This window comes from Anopheles gambiae, chromosome X, assembly GCF_943734735.2.
Source record: "Anopheles gambiae chromosome X, idAnoGambNW_F1_1, whole genome shotgun sequence".
Taxonomy (NCBI): domain Eukaryota; kingdom Metazoa; phylum Arthropoda; class Insecta; order Diptera; family Culicidae; genus Anopheles; species Anopheles gambiae.
The window spans coordinates 11,818,059-11,836,644 of record NC_064600.1 but is presented as its reverse complement, the minus strand read 5'-3'; the positions used below and the strand labels follow the sequence as shown (position 1 = coordinate 11,836,644).

General features: G+C 43.9%; 1 protein-coding gene across 2 annotated transcripts; it reads left to right on the top strand.

Moving 5' to 3' along the window:
• Positions 1-463: 463 nt before the first annotated feature.
• LOC1272415 (protein sidekick) lies at positions 464-16,550 on the top strand. 2 transcript variants are annotated; one of them, XM_061663444.1, is made up of 13 exons: positions 464-1,845; positions 3,750-3,848; positions 4,811-4,987; positions 5,063-5,938; positions 6,003-6,122; positions 8,283-8,438; positions 8,521-8,647; positions 8,732-9,219; positions 10,339-13,728; positions 13,811-14,089; positions 14,156-14,476; positions 14,585-14,970; positions 15,100-16,550. In XM_061663444.1, the coding sequence occupies exons 1-13, from the start codon at positions 1,503-1,505 to the stop codon at positions 15,337-15,339; spliced, it is 7,002 nt and encodes a 2,333-aa protein (XP_061519428.1). In that variant the 5' UTR covers positions 464-1,502; the 3' UTR covers positions 15,340-16,550. The 2 variants fall into 2 exon arrangements, with proteins under 2 accessions (XP_061519428.1, XP_061519505.1); XM_061663521.1 differs by having other exon boundaries at positions 464-1,860.
• The last annotated feature ends 2,036 nt before the right edge of the window (positions 16,551-18,586 follow it).

Here is an 18,586-nt window from a genome sequence, read left to right as displayed (position 1 = left end):
CTGACAGAAAAATTCTCATATCTTATTACACGTATGGCAGGATTTTTTGTGTCAAAGCCCGAGATTGACAGAAAATACCAAACGAGGTTGACAGTACTTTCCATCGTCTATTAAGCCTATTATGATGGTTTTTCGATGTATCGGGCCTAAGAATTCAAGAGTAAAAAATAAGAAATCTTTTCTATTACATCTTTTCACATTCACTTTTTTCTATCTATTAGACGGATATAAGATTTAAGTAGAATTGCTACTCCCATCTATTTGATTTTTCTTGACTAACGAAATAGTTGTGCGTTAATATAACTCCAACTTTTTCCAACGAAATCAATAAACCCACAAACTGGCAATATTTTGGAGCTCCTACTGTGAAACGTCAAAGCAATCTGGCCACCCAGCCAAATGGGAGTCGAGCGTTGAACGCAGAGCAGGCAAAAAATGAGCACAAAAAAGAGCAGGAGGCACTGCTCGAAACCGTCGCAACCGTGCTCGGCGGGTTGGCATTGGTGTTGACGCGAGACCGAACAAACGAGTTTTCTTCTTCTTATTGTTAGTTTGAGGAATTGGTAAGATACATTGGTGGAATAGTTTTCTGTGTGTGCGCTGTTGGATTTTTTATGGATTCTATACTGTACGCGTTGGATAAAGTGTAATCTTGTGCAATGTGATTAACTGTGTGCAGCATAAATCGTTGGTTGGCACGACGAAACGCTAGTTGTATGACCCGTTTAAATGTACTCAGTACCGTTCACCAGCAAAAGCAACGGAACGGAAACAAAAGAACGAAGGAAATGCTTCGAGATTGAGATACACGCTCCAGTCAACCATCAGCTCGTCTTTGCCTGCCCATCAATCAATACAGCAACGTACTTAGAACGTTTCAGACGGGATAGTGATTAAAAGTGATACGAAGAAAAAAAAATCCTTTTTTCCATTGGGCTTCAAATTTTCCACATACCACAGGCTGAGAACAATTCTATGTTGCATTTGTGTGCATCGCGTTAAGAAGGTTGGTGCAGGTTTCAGTGTGTACGTGCGCACGCTGCTCAAGACGCGTTGAATGCTTCTGGGAGCGTATGTACCCTGTGCGTAGGTGTGTGTGTGAGTGTGATGCTGCTGCTATGCTTGCGTTGATCTATGCTGTCAATAGTTTTGCCTGTGTGATGTTCGTAGAGCGAGAATTGGAAAGGAAAATGCAGTGCTGATTTAAATTACCTTCGGCAGCAGTGCTTCATCACCCAGTCGTCGCTCGTTATTGTACATCTTGCGACCAGCGAATAATTGTAAGTTTTAAGCGGGGCCAATTCCCATGCCCCTTCTGACACTCGCGAGTGGTGTTCTAGGGCAGTGCAGTTGGGCGTTTCTTCCCGTACTTAAGTATGCCAGTGCGAGATCGTACGGTAGATAGAACAAACTATGGTACAGTAGCCATCTAAACCCCCCCCCCCCCCCATTGCACCAACTACGTCTGGGCCGTGTTCCGAAACAGCGCGCAAAGCACGGCAATGGAACGGGACAGTCAGCCTTCTTCAGGGTCGCAATGCAGCGATCAACCCCAGCCGCCAGCAAAAATGTTCCAGGAAAAATTCCAGCGGTACGTGCGTCACACTGCACCCGTACAGTGCTGGTGGATAGCTGCCAGGCAGGACGGCCTGCCCGTAACTACCTGCACAAAAGCCCACCAGTCGCGGAGACGGCCGCGCGGTCGGCGGCGAACGCCTGCATGTGGCGGCGGTGCGGCGAGAACAACGATGACGACGGTTTCGATGCACTTGCTGCTGATGCTACTGCTGTGCGTGAGTCGAGATTCCACCGCCGGGACGGTGAGCGCGTACAGCTTGTCACCGGGTAAGGATATCAAATGTAAGACATGTTTTCAGCCAGCAAACGACGGTATACCACACTCCATTCTGCTTCTTCGATCCATTTGCTGCTTATAAGAATACTAGATCCTTTTTGCTGTGCGTTCATTAATCATTACTCAAATATCTTACCGAAACTAACTAAACATGAATACAATTATGTGGTTCTCGACTTGGACGCGGTTTAATCTAACTTACCCATTTATGAATAGTATTGTGGCTAAAAAAAATGCGTTATTCGACTTACTAAATGCTTTTATATGAGCTAAACATAGTGTATAGTGCAGCGATGTCGAACGCATTTGTCCCCGCGGGCCAAAATGCTTCTGAAAATACAGTGCAATCTCTCTAAGATGTGGTCTCTTCAAGATGAATTGTTTTAAGATGGATATCTCCCCAAGGCGAATATTCTTCAACCTGCATATGCGGTTTTCCAACCAAAATTCTCAAACATGAATTTTTGGGTGGCAGTGCACAACAATATTGATCAAAGGATGCCATGTTTTTCCCTTGGTTTCTTGGATATCTCATAGCAACAGCTTCGTTAGTTTTCCTCCACATTAATATCTCTCTAAGCTGGCGGTCCCTTCACCGAGATTCATCTTAGAGAGATTTCACTATAGTAGTACGGGCCGCAGCCTAGTTTTTACATGATATTATATGATATTTACGAAGATAAAACTTTGATGTAAAAAAAGGAAACAAAAAAGCAGTAGAAGATTATTTTGAACTGATCATAGGCCTCTGATATTTCCAACATTTGCATAGTGTTATGGCAACTAACAAGATGCAGTACGCTAAAATAATGTGCGAAAAGAGATTTTGCCAGAGCATTAAATTTTGAAACGTAAAGTTGACATTGGTATCATTTTGATTTTCAATATTTTTAAGCTGGAATTGAAGTAGCGAATACTTACCTTTTTATGCTTTCTTAAGTCCATAAATTGCAACAGCTTGTTGAGTCCAGTTCAGATCTTCATTTTACAGAGGAGTGCAAGGTGTCATACAAGTCCTTTGTACTTTAGTATTGCGACCAAAATCAGAGTAATAAGCCTGTTGTTTATCTAATCACATTGGTCTTGGTAGGATGCCTCATGGAAAGCTTGAGATCGTTTGTAACATCCTATGAAAAGTTACACGTGTTTGTGCTGATACCTGATGTCATCAGATTTCTAAACATTTTGCAGAAATATTATGTTTTATCTTTAGTATATCTAAAGATGGGTTTGACCTTTCCCAAAATAATATGGCAAAAAAGTATAAAAGCTGGCGTTTTTAATTGCTGTTGGTTGAGTGATTTTGTTAATTCGTACTAGTATTTTTCTTATAGAAATTGGAAAGGGTATACAATAATTTTCATTGATGTTTTTGTCCATTTTACTAAAATTGTGCGTAATTGAAAGCTCCGTTCCAACATAATAACCATGTTTGATTTTCCTTCTATGACTACAACAGTTTTTGCAATTATTATCTTTTTCATGGATACATGCATATGAAGAAGGTACAATAAAACACCGACAAGGGTTTTATGACGATGCACCCTTCATGGACATGGACTGACATGTACTGTAGAAGCAGAAATGTTTCTACAAATAAATTTTGGCTCAAGCGGTCGCGGGGCCAAACCAAAAGACCTTGCGGGCCACATTTGGCCCGCAGGCCGACAGTTTGATTTTTTTTTCTGAAGAACGAAGAAAACTCGAAAATGTTGGTCCAACATTAGTCTCTACTCGCCTGTATAATGCTTGTTCTAATATGTTTCAAACGTAAACGTTCAATTTTTGTAAATGCTCATGCTTCCATTAACTTTTGCCATTGCTTCCATCTATAGCTCTTATTTGAGTTAGTTCGTTAGTATTTCTTGGTTAATGTATCAATAATTCGTTTCAGATACTCAACTTCAAGCGCCGCGGTTTACCACCCAGCCATCGTCATCCGGTTCGATTGTGAATGAGGGCCGAACCAAGATCCTGCAATGCCACGCTTTGGGTAAGTTTGTAAACTAAAGTTTGTAAAGTGTAAAGTTTGTAAACTGTACCTGTACCTAGATGACTAAAATCTGGAACGTACGAAACAGTGTAGGATTTAAATCTCGATAAATTGTAAGCGATTCTTTTTTGCACAGGATTCCACTGAGTGTTTGTCGAAAATTCCAGAGTAATTGTGGTTTCCTTGGATGTTTAAAGAACGTTTTATATTAATAATAATAATAATAATAATAATAATAATAATAATAATAATAATAATAATAATAATAATAATAATATTATGTTAAACTTTCCTTTACCGGCGAGCTTGGTAAACTGGCTGATTGAGAAAAGAGATGCTAAGACAAATGTCATGAGACACCCTTCTGCACTTCACCAAGCTTCCATGGATTATCAATGGAAGTGATGGATGAAGATCACTTCAGAACGAATTTTCGACGATTTTGAGGATTTTCAATTACTACTCGACAATTACAAAACAAACAAATCATTGTTCCAAACGAAACGTTTAAGCGTTTGGTGTTGGGTTTCATGAATCCTTCGTTGAGATTCATTCATATGAATCTTCAGTGATGAGTAATTCAAATCTCGAGATGAATCTTCAAAGATTCATGAATCTTCAAAGATTTATGAATTTCTAAAGATTTACGAATCTCTAAAATCGCTGGGCCGGTCTGGTGGTACAGTCGTCAACTCGAACGACTTAACAACATGACCGTCATGGGTTCAAGCCCCGAATAGACCGTGCCCCCATACGTAGGACTGACTATCCTGCTATGATAACAATAAGTCACTGAAAGCCAAGCTCACTAGTGGGTACAGGCAGGCCTTGACCGACAGCGGTTGTTGTGCCAAAGAAGAAGAAGAAGAAGAATAAGTATAAAAAAACAAGCACCCAAAGCTTGTCACACGTGAGAGTGTTTTTTGGACTGTATTTTAAAAATTGTGTTTCATTCATTATAGGTTTCCCGCAGCCTACCTATCGTTGGCTAAAAAATGGCGTTCCAGTGGGAAACTTCAGCAGCAGCCAGTATTTGAAGATATTAAATATTACGCGAGATGATGCCGGTTCTTACCAGTGCGAGGCGTCCAACAAGGCGGGAACCATCTTCAGCGAAAAAATTGACGTTGTTGTTGCCTGTAAGCATATGCTGTAGACAAACCGTTTATAGGAATCAATCTATATTACCATATGTTTCATTTGCACGGTTACAGATATGGGCGTGTTTGTTGATCAGTCGGAAAGCATAATATCGGTAGCGTCGGGCTATCCGGCTATACTAAACCTTTCCTTCATTGAGTCCGTCCCGTCTCCCTCGGTTACCTGGCAAACCGACGAAGGGCCGCTAGAGTATAACATCAAGTATGCGCAAACTTCTAGCAACCAGCTCATCATCCTGAGCGCCGACGAGGGAGACATTCGCGCATACCGTGCACGTGCCTTCAATACTCAAATTGGTCGCGAAGAAAGCACCGGCTTCGTGCGGCTGAATGTGACCGGCAACCCGTACACCGAGATTGCGCCGGAGATTATTGTACACCCGCAGAACACGAAGGTGGTCCGGGGCGCGCAGACGGTCGAGTTGGAGTGCATTGCAAACGCGCGACCGCTTCACGAGCTCGAAACGATATGGCTGAAGGATGGTATACCGATCGAAAACACTGGCATCCATTACACGCAAACCGATCCGTGGAACCGTACAGTCACACTGCTGCATGTCAACCTGACGCACACCGGTGAGTACACCTGCCAGGTGCAGATGCGCACCGGCGGCCATCCGATCGTGTTCTCCATGGCGCAGGTAACGGTGCAGGAGCCACCGACGTTCGTGACGCCGCTGCGCACCGAAACGCTAGGCGAGTACGGATCGCGCACCGTGCTGGCGTGCGATGTGATCGGTGAACCGCTGCCTAAAATAACGTGGTTCAAAAACGCCTGGCCCATCGAACAAGTGGCTGGCCGGTATACGGTACAGGACGATAACTCGCTAGAAATCTACAAGCTAGGCATGGACGATACGGCTATGTTTCAATGTCTAGCAACGAACGAAGCGGGTGAAAAGTCTGCTTACACTTGGCTTAAAGTGAAAAGTAAGTAATGGTTACCATGGTGCATCAAAGAATATGCTAGTAAAATGTTTCTCTCTTCTTCCAGCTTCAATCCCCTTTATGGAGATTCCGCCGGCGAATCAAACGATTCTTGATGGGAAAGATGCAACGATGAACTGTCGAGCAATTGCAGCTCCCACACCCAGCATCCAATGGATATTCAATGGTATTTATCCAAGTACATTTATACTATTAGTTAAACATGGGCTAGACTGAATGATCTGCGTTGATACACTAGGTCCGCGTGAGCCTTTTTATGTTTAAATCAATTCGACCTAACTTACAATTCATTTGATGGTGTTTATTGTCAACTCAGTTTAGCCCTTGTATTATTACAGCGTGGGTACGCACAGCGTAATTGTTACCGTCTAAGAAAGTATAAAGACTGAATCAAATAGTAGAAAACATTTGATACTAAACTGAAGGGATTGGTAATCTTGTTCCGCATCGATTTGATTTGGAAGAGCTTCTTCGACACTTTTGTAGCGCTAATAATTACGGTGGACCCTAGCGAGCATAACGAGCTTAATTCGTTCCAGTGTCTCCAGTGACTCGGCATACGCGAAATTCGTTATGCAGAAAGTTCTTTTCTATAATACAGGGGTGTTCATGTCATTTTGCAATGTGTGCTACATATTTTGTCGCTCGCGAATCTTCCTTTGACACCTAGTATGTACTTGGAGTGGTCCATTGATAATTTTAACCCGTCCAAGATTAATTTTGACAGCCCTATAGAGGTTTGTGACACATTTTGACATGCACTAAAACGGAAAGAGGAAAGCTTAAGTTCTAGCTTTACAATCGTGTGTCGTTTGGTCCGTTACTCGTTTGATTCACTGAATAATTAACATTTAAAAATTCACTCAATAATTGAGCGTAGCGCCATCGGTCAAATCTAAGCCAAACGAAACGTAAATAATCAATGTTGGAGAGAATCAGAATCAGTATGTTTATTGGTATTTTTCTTATAAAGTTCATGAATACATTTGATTTGTGAGATTCAGCGTGACGCTCGCTATTCACCGCTGTGGAGGATTTTGTCAGGAAGCTGTTTGATTGCGATATTTATTAGGCCTATAGCCCTTTGGTTACGTTGAATTAAACTAAATTGAATTGAACTAACCTATCTACTTACACTATTCGTACAAAAAAGCAAACGATAAAAAAATAAATTCAAAAAGAAAAGAAAAACAAATGCTAATAATTATTAAAATAAGTGCCTTTAGAAGGGGATAATCTGATGTAACGCAATTTTCTTCAAGGCGTTCTGTTAGTATAGATCCAATTTCATCAATTGGATGTGTACTGGTTTTACCGTGCCGCTTTTCTAACCTGGTCCAGTAAGGGGCATCCGCAATGAGTCGTAAAAATCGATTCAACCCTACATGAACCCTGCGGATGTTGGTAGGAACGTTACATTTGCACATTGAGATGTACTGTATGTTGCGATGGAAATAGCTATTTGCTTATAGATCGCGATCTTATTCTTGTAGCAAAGGCGAGAGCCACGATTTACAAGGGGATACAGTTTTTTTTAAGCAGGACAATGATTCGAATTGACCCAGATATTTTACCCTTGGCAACCAGGGGATTAATTTTGGAGAGAATTTTCAAATGCTTCATAGCAACCTGAAAACGTGGACAATCCTGATGAACATTATAAAATATTATTGTTCCTTAATGAGAATATTTATTTTTGTTTAATTTATTTATTTTTGATTTTGTATTGGTTGTATTGATTTTATAGTTAGATGTTTTTGGCTCGTTTTGGCTTACCATATGGCTCTTCTTCAACTGCGTCTGCTTCAACTTATTCGATTCTAAACAGCCTTTCTCATGATCCGAATATTCCTTTCTTCTTATCTCTCTTCAAATTCAAGCTTTTATTAATGGTAAACAAATAACAGTTCGCGTTGGCTCAAGTCCAACTTAATTCGTGTGTATGATACAAAAAATGTATCAATAACGCAAATATTACTTCTTGTTAAAATGGGTATATGCGGATCATTTAGATTTGCTCATTATGCGAAAACTCGTTAAGAGGAGTACACTCGTTATGAAAGGATTCACTATACAGAAAAAGGAGCTATCACAGAATCGCTTAGAAATCTCAGTAAACGGTATCTCATTTTTATATGAATTCATTTTAGTTTGATGATTGAAAGGGTTACATAATTTACAGCCCAAATGCTTTCAGTAAAATTTACTAAACTGTAGTTAAAAAAAGAAGATCACAACTGCTTCAAATACACCTTAATAAGAGAGAAATAGTCATATCATTTCTTCCAGCAACAAACCGTTAAAGAGACCCATTTCTTCCTTTCAGATACATATCCCATAGAGACTTCCTCGCGGATGCAGATACTGGATTCGGGGGATTTGCTAATTTCGAACGTGCGTGAAACAGATGGTGGCCTTTACACATGTATAAGAGAAAATGAGGCCGGTCGTGTGATAGGATCCGGCTATTTGACTGTTCTAGGTATGTCATGTGGCAAAATCGGTGTGTCTGTTACATTAGAAACATTTAAGTGAACTTGTTCCTACTATATCCGTACTTGCAGTTCGTACGCAAATTAATCGTCCACCCGCTGATACCACCGTGCTGCTTGGACATTCGGCTGCACTGGAATGTGGCGTTTCCAGTGATCCCACTGTGCCTTACAACATCGATTGGTATCGGGAGCCCAAGTGAGTGTTTTGCTTGTTACGAACACACCAGTGTGGCATGACATGCAGGAGGCTTATTCATAACATATTCATTCTCCATTTCAGTCGGCTGCCGATCAAAAACAGTCAACGTATTGGAGTAAAAAAGGATGGCACTCTCGAGATTACTGAGGTGCGTCCTTCGGACGTTGGCCAGTATTCATGCATTGTAACGTCCCCCGGTGGCAATGAAACGCGCTCAGCACGGTTGAGTGTCATCGAGCTGCCATTCGCTCCGTCCAACGTGCAAGCTGTGCGACTGACCACACCGCAAAACCGCGCCATCAACGTGTCCTGGACTCCCGGGTTTGACGGTAACAGCAAGATAATTAAATTTATTATTCAGCGCCGCGAGGTACCGGAGCTTGGCCCACTGCCAGATCCTCTGTTGAATTGGGTGACCGAGGTAGCTAACGTATCTGCGCAAGCAAAATGGATGCTGTTGACGAACTTAAAAGCGGCAACTGCGTATCAATTCAGGATCAGCTCTGTAAACCGAGTCGGTGAAGGTTCACCATCCGATCCGAGTAACGTAGTGAAGCTACCTCAGGAAGGTAAGTTGTGATTTATTAATGCATTTAATTTCTCGTTGTATATGATAATTTGCTGCAATTCTTTATTTTGTGAATTTTGGTCTTTAAACTAAATAGTAACCTCCCTGTATATGATATAGCCTAGGGAACTAGAATCTCTTTTGTCTACGTAACAGTTGTTTTTTTCTTCATCATAGCTGCCTTTGAATGTCAAAAATTATACAGTCTTTAATTTTTTGATGCTATTCGTAAAGTAAGCTTTATCTAATTATTTACTTTTTTTATATTGGTCATAGAAAATAGGAAAAACTAAAATATACATACTTGTTCTATTATCAAAATCGATTCGTGGCGAAAAATTTGGCTCGATTGCTCTACAATAGTTGTAGTTTTGAAGTCTATAAGAGAAAAACTATAGCTTAGTCGTCGAATCGCTAGACGAAATTTGGTAAATAAATTATAAATTTATAGATGGGAGAAGATTTATACAGGGTTTATCAGGGGTTCTCATACTTATGGGATACTTTTATACCTCTTTCTTACAGGAAATGAACTTTATGTGTGGGGAATTGGACTCTATAGCACCTTTTTTTGACAAATCTAATTTGAATTCTTAATAAGCCGGTCCAAAAAGGGTGCCGTAGAATCCAATTCCCATTATGTATAGTTCACTTTCCATAACAAAGAAGCAATAAAGTATCCCACAGCTATGAGAACTCTTGAAATACCTTGTAAACGAAAGCCAAAACGATTAGGAATGTCAAGCAGGCGAGGAACAAAAAGCATGAAAAAATACAATAGATGATTTTTTTTGTGTTAGTCAGTTACAATTATTTCTGACGGATTCTTTTTTTTAATGAATTTGTTTGGTTTGATGTCGGAAAGGATTATTTTGCATCGTTTCTCGAATCTATAGAACACGTAGATGAGTTCACGCGACATGTTTCTATGGTAATAACAAATTTGCTGTTAGAAGTGAGGTCCTGTAATCGATAAGTACACCTGTTTTGGTTGCTAAGTAATATTCAACTCGACGTCGATTGCAAGAATGGAACAAGCATGACAGATCGAACTGCAGAGCAATTCCAATGCCACATGTATACTCATGCTAATCTTTTTATTGTATTTATTTACAAACAGCTCCGTCCGGTCCGCCAGTAGGATTTGTTGGTTCGGCGCGTTCCTCGACGGAAATCATTATACAATGGCAGCCACCGCTTGAAGAGCACCGCAATGGACAGATCCATGGCTATATTATACGGTATCGACTTTTTGGATACAATGAGAGCCCATGGAACTATCGTAACATCACGAACGAGGCTCAACGCAACTATCTCATTCAAGAGCTTATCACCTGGAAGGATTATGTGATCGAAATTGCCGCATATAATAACATGGGCGTTGGCGTGTACACTGATGGGGCCAAAATCAAAACGAAGGAAGGTGTACCGGAGGCACCACCCACAGGCGTGCGGGTACAAGCGATCAACTCCACCGCAATCCGAATCTGGTGGACGCCTCCCAACCCGCAGCAAATCAATGGCATTAACCAGGGCTATAAATTGCAAGCTTGGCGCTATGAAAAGCCTCCGACTCTCGGCGCTGGTGGAGGTGGTGCAATAGCGTCGGGTGCGGGTGATGACGGCAATGAGCTAATCGAGACGGAGATGAAGGTGCTTACCGTGCCGCCCAACTTGCTGGACCCGCTGGCCGAACAAAGCGAAGTGCTGAGCGGGCTGGAAAAGTATACCGCCTACAATATCACTGTGCTGTGTTTCACCGATCCGGGCGATGGCGAACGAAGCGTCCCGGTGCCGGTACAGACGCTCGAAGACGTGCCCGACGAGGTGAGCTCGTTGCAGTTCAGTGGCGTCTCGGATCGGGAGGTGACCGTAACGTGGGACCCACCACGACGCACCAATGGTGTACTGCTGGGCTATCAGATCCGTTACTATGTCAAAGATCTGCCAGAAACAGCCCGGTTCGTTAATTTAACAGCAACACAGTCTCGCTTCAAGGTGACGCATCTGACGGCGACAACGCATTACACGTTTGAGGTCAGCGGGTGGACGGTGGTGGGTGCTGGTCCACCAAAAGTTGCCACCATTCAGTCCGGCATCGAGCCCGTGTTGCCCCATCCACCCTACCAGCTCGCACTCTCGAATATTGAGGCGTTCTCGGTGGTTATTCAGTTCACTCCCGGCTTCGATGGCAACTCGTCCATCACGAGCTGGATTGTCGAGGCACAGACGGCAAGGAATCTCACATGGTTTGTTGTGCACGAGCTGCAGGACCCGGACGCATCTACCGTGACCGTGCTAGGCTTGACGCCCTTCACAACCTACCGGTTGCGCATCATTGCCTGCAACGTCGTGGGCCGCTCGGAGCCATCGGAAGCGACGAAAGATTTTCAAACGATTCAGGCGCGCCCGAAACACCCTCCGTTCAACGTGACGGTGCGAGCGATGAGTGCCACCGAGCTGCGGGTGCGCTGGATACCGCTGCAGCAAACGGAGTGGTACGGCAATCCGAGAGGGTACAACATAACGTATCGCAACATTCATGAAAGCGAGACATTTGGATCGGCCGAGTCGATCGCCACAAGCCTGGAAGATTCCGAGAAAAGCATCTGGTCATCTGGGCGCAGCGTGGTGATCGAAGACCCTACCGCCAACTCGCACGTGCTGGATGGACTAGAGGAGTGGTCGGTGTACGAGATCGCTATGACAGCGGTGAACGAGGTGGGCGAATCCATTGACAGCCCACATGCCTTTGAACGTACCCGCGAGGCCGTACCTTCGATGGGACCGGCCGGGGTTGAAGCTGATGCCACCTCGTCCACAACCATCGTAGTGCGCTGGACGGAGGTACCGAAAGTGCATCGTAACGGCCAGATCGAAGGCTACCGTGTGTACTACGGGTCCGTGGCCGGTCGGACGCCGGTGCTCCACAAAACCATTGCCAACAACTACACCTTCACGACGACGCTAACCGAGCTGAAAAAGTTTACCCAGTACGACATTCAGGTCCTTGCGTACACTCGCCTAGGCGATGGTGCACTCTCTACGCCGCCTGTGCGCATTCAAACGTTTGAAGACTCACCCGGCGCACCGTCGAACGTGTCGTTTCCGGATGTGTCGTTCAGCATGGCGCGCATCATATGGGACGTGCCGGAAGAACCGAATGGCGAAATATTGGCCTACCGCGTGACGTACCTATTGAATGGGTCCCAGAATCTTAACTTCACGCAAGAATTTCCACCCTCGGATCGCACGTTTCGGGCCACCCAGCTGCTCGCCGAGCGCTACTATCTGTTCAGCGTGACTGCGCAGACCCGCCTAGGGTGGGGGAAGACGGCGGCCGCCCTTGTCTACACCACGAACAACCGCCAGATTCCGCAAGCGCCCTCGGCTCCGCAAATTTCACGGTCGCAGGTTCAGTCGGAGCAGATCACCTTCAGCTGGACACCCGGGCGAGATGGGTTTGCTCCACTGCGCTACTACTCGGTACAGCTGCGCGAGAACGAAGGCTCCTGGATGCTAATACCGGAGCGCGTTGATCCGGACGTAACGTCGTACACGGCGACCCGGCTCAAACCGCACACTTACTACCAGTTCCGCATACAGGCGACGAACGATCTTGGCCCTTCTAGCTACAGTCGGGAGAGCGTTCAAATTCGGACGCTGCCTGCCGCTCCATCGGAAGGCATAACGGGGTTAAAGGTGGTCCCAATCACTACCACAAGCGTCCGCGTACAGTGGGTAGCGTTGCGCCCTAGCGCATGGAACGGTGACGCCGAGACGGGTGGTTATCGCATACTCTATCAACCGTTGTCCGACTTTCCCTCCACGCTGCAGAGCACACCCAAGATGGATGTGCTGGGCGTGAATCAGGTTTCGGCTGTATTGGTCGACCTAACGCAGGATCGCAATTACGAAATCATCCTGCAGCCGTTCAACTCGCAAGGCTCGGGACCACCGTCGTCCCCGGTGGCGGTTTACGTCGGGGAAGCCGTCCCAATCGGTGAACCGCTCGACATCGAAGGGAAAGCAATTTCATCGACCGAAGTGTCGTTGCGCTGGAATCCTCCCCAGCAGAACACTCAGAATGGAGAGCTACTGGGCTACAAGATATTTTACCTTGTGACCGACTCATCTACGCAAGATCTCGATCCGGTACCGGCGGCCGTTGCCGGTGGAATTAACAATGGAAGCGCCGTGCGGCGCAACAAACCGCCCGAGGAAGAGATTGAGGTGGTGCCTGCATCGTACAACACGCACAATCTTGTGTTTCTCGACAAGTATACCGAGTACCGGATTCAGATACTAGCCTTCAACCCGGCCGGCGATGGACCGCGGTCCGCTCCGATAACCGTAAAGACAATGGCTGGCTTGCCTGGACCTCCGACGCAGCTACACTTCTCCGATATCACTATGAACAGTCTTACGGTGAGCTGGGATTTGCCGCGCAAGCGCAACGGACTTATAGTCGGTTATATCGTAGCGTACGAAACAACCGAGGACAATGAAAGTAAGCACGCGATAAATGCTAAGGCTAGCGCATACACTAGTTCAACATTTGTAACACTATTTTCTTTTTTTCGCTTCAAAAGAATTCAGCAAACAGGTGAAACAGAAGGTGACCGGTACGAGCCTGATCGTTCAGAACTTAGAGGAAGAGGTGACCTACACGTTTACAGTACGCGCGCAAACCATTGACTACGGACCGGCAATCAGTGGCAATGTAACGACCGGGCCGCAGGAAGGTTCGCCGGGCTCACCCCGGGATCTTATGATCTCAAAGTCGCAGGCCAGTGTGCAGATGCACTGGATCAATGGGCAGTCGGGAAAGGGCCCCATTCTAGGGTATTACATCGAGTCGAAGAAAAGAGGTAGGTGCAAATGTCTTCACCAGTGAAAAGATTATCCTTTTACTCATGAACATATTACTTTTACAGATGATCTGCGCTGGGAAACTGTGGCCCGTTCAACAAACGGACCGATTCAAGAGTTCACTGTCAGTTTCCAGAATCTCTTACCATCCACCGCGTATAAGTTCCGAGTAATCTCATACAACCGTTACGGTATTAGCTGCCCCGTATATTCAGACGATGCTGTTCTTACACCTTCGAAGCTATATCTGGAATATGGCTACCTACAGTTGAAACCTTTCTACAGGCAAACTTGGTTTATGGTAGCACTAGCGGCTACTTCTATCGTGATAGTCATCATGGTCATCGCCGTCTTATGCGTTAAGAGCAAAAGTTACAAGTATAAGCGTAAGTATTTGTGTTGCTGTGTCCCTGTTGGGATTATAGAACTAAATAGTGTTGCACAAAACTGTACAAATGGCTCAACTCCTGTCCTATTCTATTTTACCAATGCAGAAGAAGTTCAGAAAACACTAGAAGAATCCATTGCAATGTCCATCGACGAACGGCAGGAGCTGGCCCTCGAGCTTTATCGCTCGCGCCATGGTGTATCAGCGAACGGTGCAGCAAATGGCATTACTGGTGTATCCGGTACAATGATCCACAGCACGCTAGGTCGACGTACTGGCACAATACTCAGCAGGAAGGGCGGCGGGGGAGGATGTTCGAGTACGGCAGCTGCAGCAGCAGCCGCCGCATCGTTGGGCAAGTCCCCACCCCGGCCCTCACCTGCCTCCGTTGCCTACCATAGCGATGAGGAGAGTTTGAAGTGTTACGACGAAAATCCCGATGATAGCAGCGTCACAGAGAAACCGTCCGAAATGAGCTCCAGTGATTCTCAGGTGAGGCAAAACTTTGATGCTTATTTTTATGTACAACGGCCAATCTGGAACTACAGTTCAGGAGTTGGTTTAGCTAAAAAAAAATCAATTTTTTAAACAACTCTTTTCTTTTGTCCCTACGACCTCTAGGCATCGGAAAGTGAAAACGAAAGTGTCCGCTCGGATCCGCACTCATTCGTAAACCATTACGTAAACAACGATCTGTTGCGACAGTCCTGGAAGCGGCAGAAACCGGTGCGCAATTATTCTAGCTACACCGACTCAGACCCCGAAGGTTCGGCGGTGATGAGTCTGAACGGGGGCCAAATTATAATGAACAATATGGCACGATCGCGGGCGCCCTTACCTGGCTTCAGCTCCTTTGTGTGAGAAATTTGTGATTGCCAACTTGGTCCACGCCATGGTTTTCTGCTCCCCATGAAAATATGCTAGCAAATTGGCAAATTACTTCCCGTCAGCGTGTAAACAAGGGCAGCACCAGTAGAACCAGTTCAATGGTCATACAATTGCTGCATTCTGATACCAATCGAGTAACACGGTTTTTGGACCAGGGTTATGAACAAATATCAGCCTAGGCACTTTTCTCAAATTATTTGTTTTGAATATCCTTTTTTTTACAATAGAATACATATAGCATAGGCTACTAGAATATTGAAACCAGGGCAACTTTTTCCGGGTAGACTGTTATTTGGTAGCATCAATAGTGCAGTACAGTTTCCCTTATAGATGAGAAAACCAAAATATTACGCTTACGTTTGTAAAAAACGTATTGAACAAACATTTCAAATCTATTTTTTACATCTCCTTACAAGCACAAAACTAGTTTGGATTTTTCGGTTTTTAGCTTTGCGAGTTTAATCAATGTTTTTTTTAGTTAATCTTTTCGAATGCACAACCAATAAGTAATTGCTTGCATTTTTTTAAAGGCTGAACAAATCCTGCCAGAAAGAGAAAGTCTTAATTCGTGTGTAGTTTTATGTCGAGCGTTGACATTAGTTAAGTCGCCAATATAGCATTTAAAATGAGTATCTCCGACATGAACGTCCGTAGAAGTTGCCCATCAATCAAACAAACTGTTTGCATTTGGCAAAGTTGCTACTGTTGCTACTATTACTGCTACCGCGAAATAGGAACCCCTAGGAAATTATAGACGATTAGCATTATACAAATGATTGTACTGTCCCTTTGTCAGGCTGGCTGCAGCTACTTACATACTTAGAAATGAACTATGTGATAATCGTACTACTTAAGGATTTTAAAACAACGACAATCGAGCTCTAGCATCTTTACGGTGGTATCTCCTGCCTTTTCTGATCCCGTATTTTGTCATCATGGTTCAAGTTTTCAGATGCCAATTTTGCGTAGCACTAATCAAAAACAAACAAAAAAAAAGTATTTGCGATTGCGGACCTATACACAACATATTACTATATTGAAAAGATCTATGTTTTACACTAGACTTTAAAATTTTATCTAGTATATGTCTATATTAAATGTGAATATTTGCAACCTAAGAAAGCCATTTTCATACATGAAATATACAAATAAACTTGGGACGGAAGAACCGTCTGAGGCTTTTAGATTTGCTTTTTTAACACTCTCAAATATCACAATCTTTCACTAAAATAAAGTAATTAGTTCCAAGCGGATTGGAAAATCAAAATCAACGCACTTTGGATTACAAATGAGCCTGTCCAATAAGGGTGCCTAGTAATCCACTTTCCATCACAAGAGATCCAATTAAATGACAATTTTAACCAAAAGCATCAGAACACCTGAAAATCTCTGTAATCTAAACCAATCACCAAAAGCGTTTCAATCCGGTTAGATCCACAGTGTCAAGCAAGATATTTGGATAAAGCTAAACTGTATTGTCCAGAAAGGATGGTTCAGTACTCTCCTGTGTCTCAGTACTCTCTCCACGCTAGTGATGTGCTCTTTGGAGCGCACCCACGTCTCCGACCCGACTCCGGCTATTGTTAGTTCGACTCCAACTCCGGCAAAATCTGAACCACTAGTTGCGCACGGAGTTGGAGTCAGCTGGAGTCGTTCAGAGTCGTTCGAAGTCCTTCGGAGTCGTTCGCAGTCGCCCGGGGTTGCCCGGATTCGTTCGGAGCCGGAGTCGTCCAGAGTCTTCCGGAGTTGTTTGGAGTCGTTTGGAGTTTAGAGTCGTCCGGAGTCATCCGGAGTCGTTAGGAGTCGGAGTCGTCTAGAGTTGTTTGGAACCGTTTGGAGCCGAAGTCATCCGCAGTCGTCTGAAGTCGGCCGGAGTCGGAGTCACTCGGAGTCGTCAACAGGAGCCGTCCAGTTCAATGTTCTTGTGACCAGACATTTCATTTCGTTGTGTTTGTTGTCTTTTACTTTGTGCCTGAACTTCGTATACAGCCCATTGTTTCGAAGATCGACTCGGGCCGATTCCGGAAGTCTTCGGCTCCAACCGATTCCGGATGACTCCAAATGACTCCGGACATCTCAGAATGATTCCCGACGACTCCACCTCCGAACGGCTCCGAACGACTCCCAACGACTCAAAATGACTCCACCGACTACGATCGACTATGGACGACTCAGAATTATTCCGACTCCAGCCTAATCCGGACGACTTCGGACGACTCCAGACGACCTTGGACGACTCCGAACAACTCCGGTCGATTCCGGACGATTCCGAACTCGTCTTAATGATTATGAATCTATAGGTTCTTCACCGCGTGACGTTAAAATTACAACAATTACACCGATCTTTGCTCACTGTACCAAGGTGCAAACATTTTTTTTATTCAGGAGTAAAGGTGCAAACATTTTGAGACAAATGCAATCGAAGATCTTTCTACGTGGATATTGTCGGTCGCTGGATTGTCATTGTTAAATTAGAGTACTTAAGCGATAACCGAAGTTACGTAATATGGCTGAGTAGAAAAACGTGTCCTTTTTTAACATTCTCTCATAACAAAGGACGCTGTATTGATGGGATTTTGTCAGCAGTTTTGTAATTAAACTTACTTATTGTTCGAAATTGCTTTGCCAGCCAGATGGAATTTTGATACAGGATTGTTGCTCCATGATATGTTGTTGCTCAACAACACGCCCTATTTGAAACGTTCCTCCTAAATAAAAAAATATATGATCCGTTGATCTAAACTGAATCTAACTAACCTGTATTTAACTAAATCTAACATCACATTTAAACTAGCGAAACAAATATCTATAACGGCGTAAGGTTCGCTGGAGAAGATAGTTTTTTTAAGGTTACAAAAGTGTACATGAAATTTTTTATCATTTTTCTTCTGGTTGGTAACATTACACACAGGACCTAATAGAATCAGTCATAGACAACCAAGCCCGTATGTGCCTAAAAAGGGGCACACATAAAAAAATAATAAACACACCCAGAACAATAAGCTAACTGTCTAACAAAATTTGGTTCAAATCGACCTTTTCGTTGTGGCGTGATGAGAGAATATACATACGGACATACATGTACATATGTACATATACATACAAACATTAATTTCTATTTCTAATATAAGACGATTTCATATATGTTTTAACCATGCAGCTATTCAATAGTCAATGATTTATTGAACAGTTAATATTGAGAAATTGATACGATGTCAAG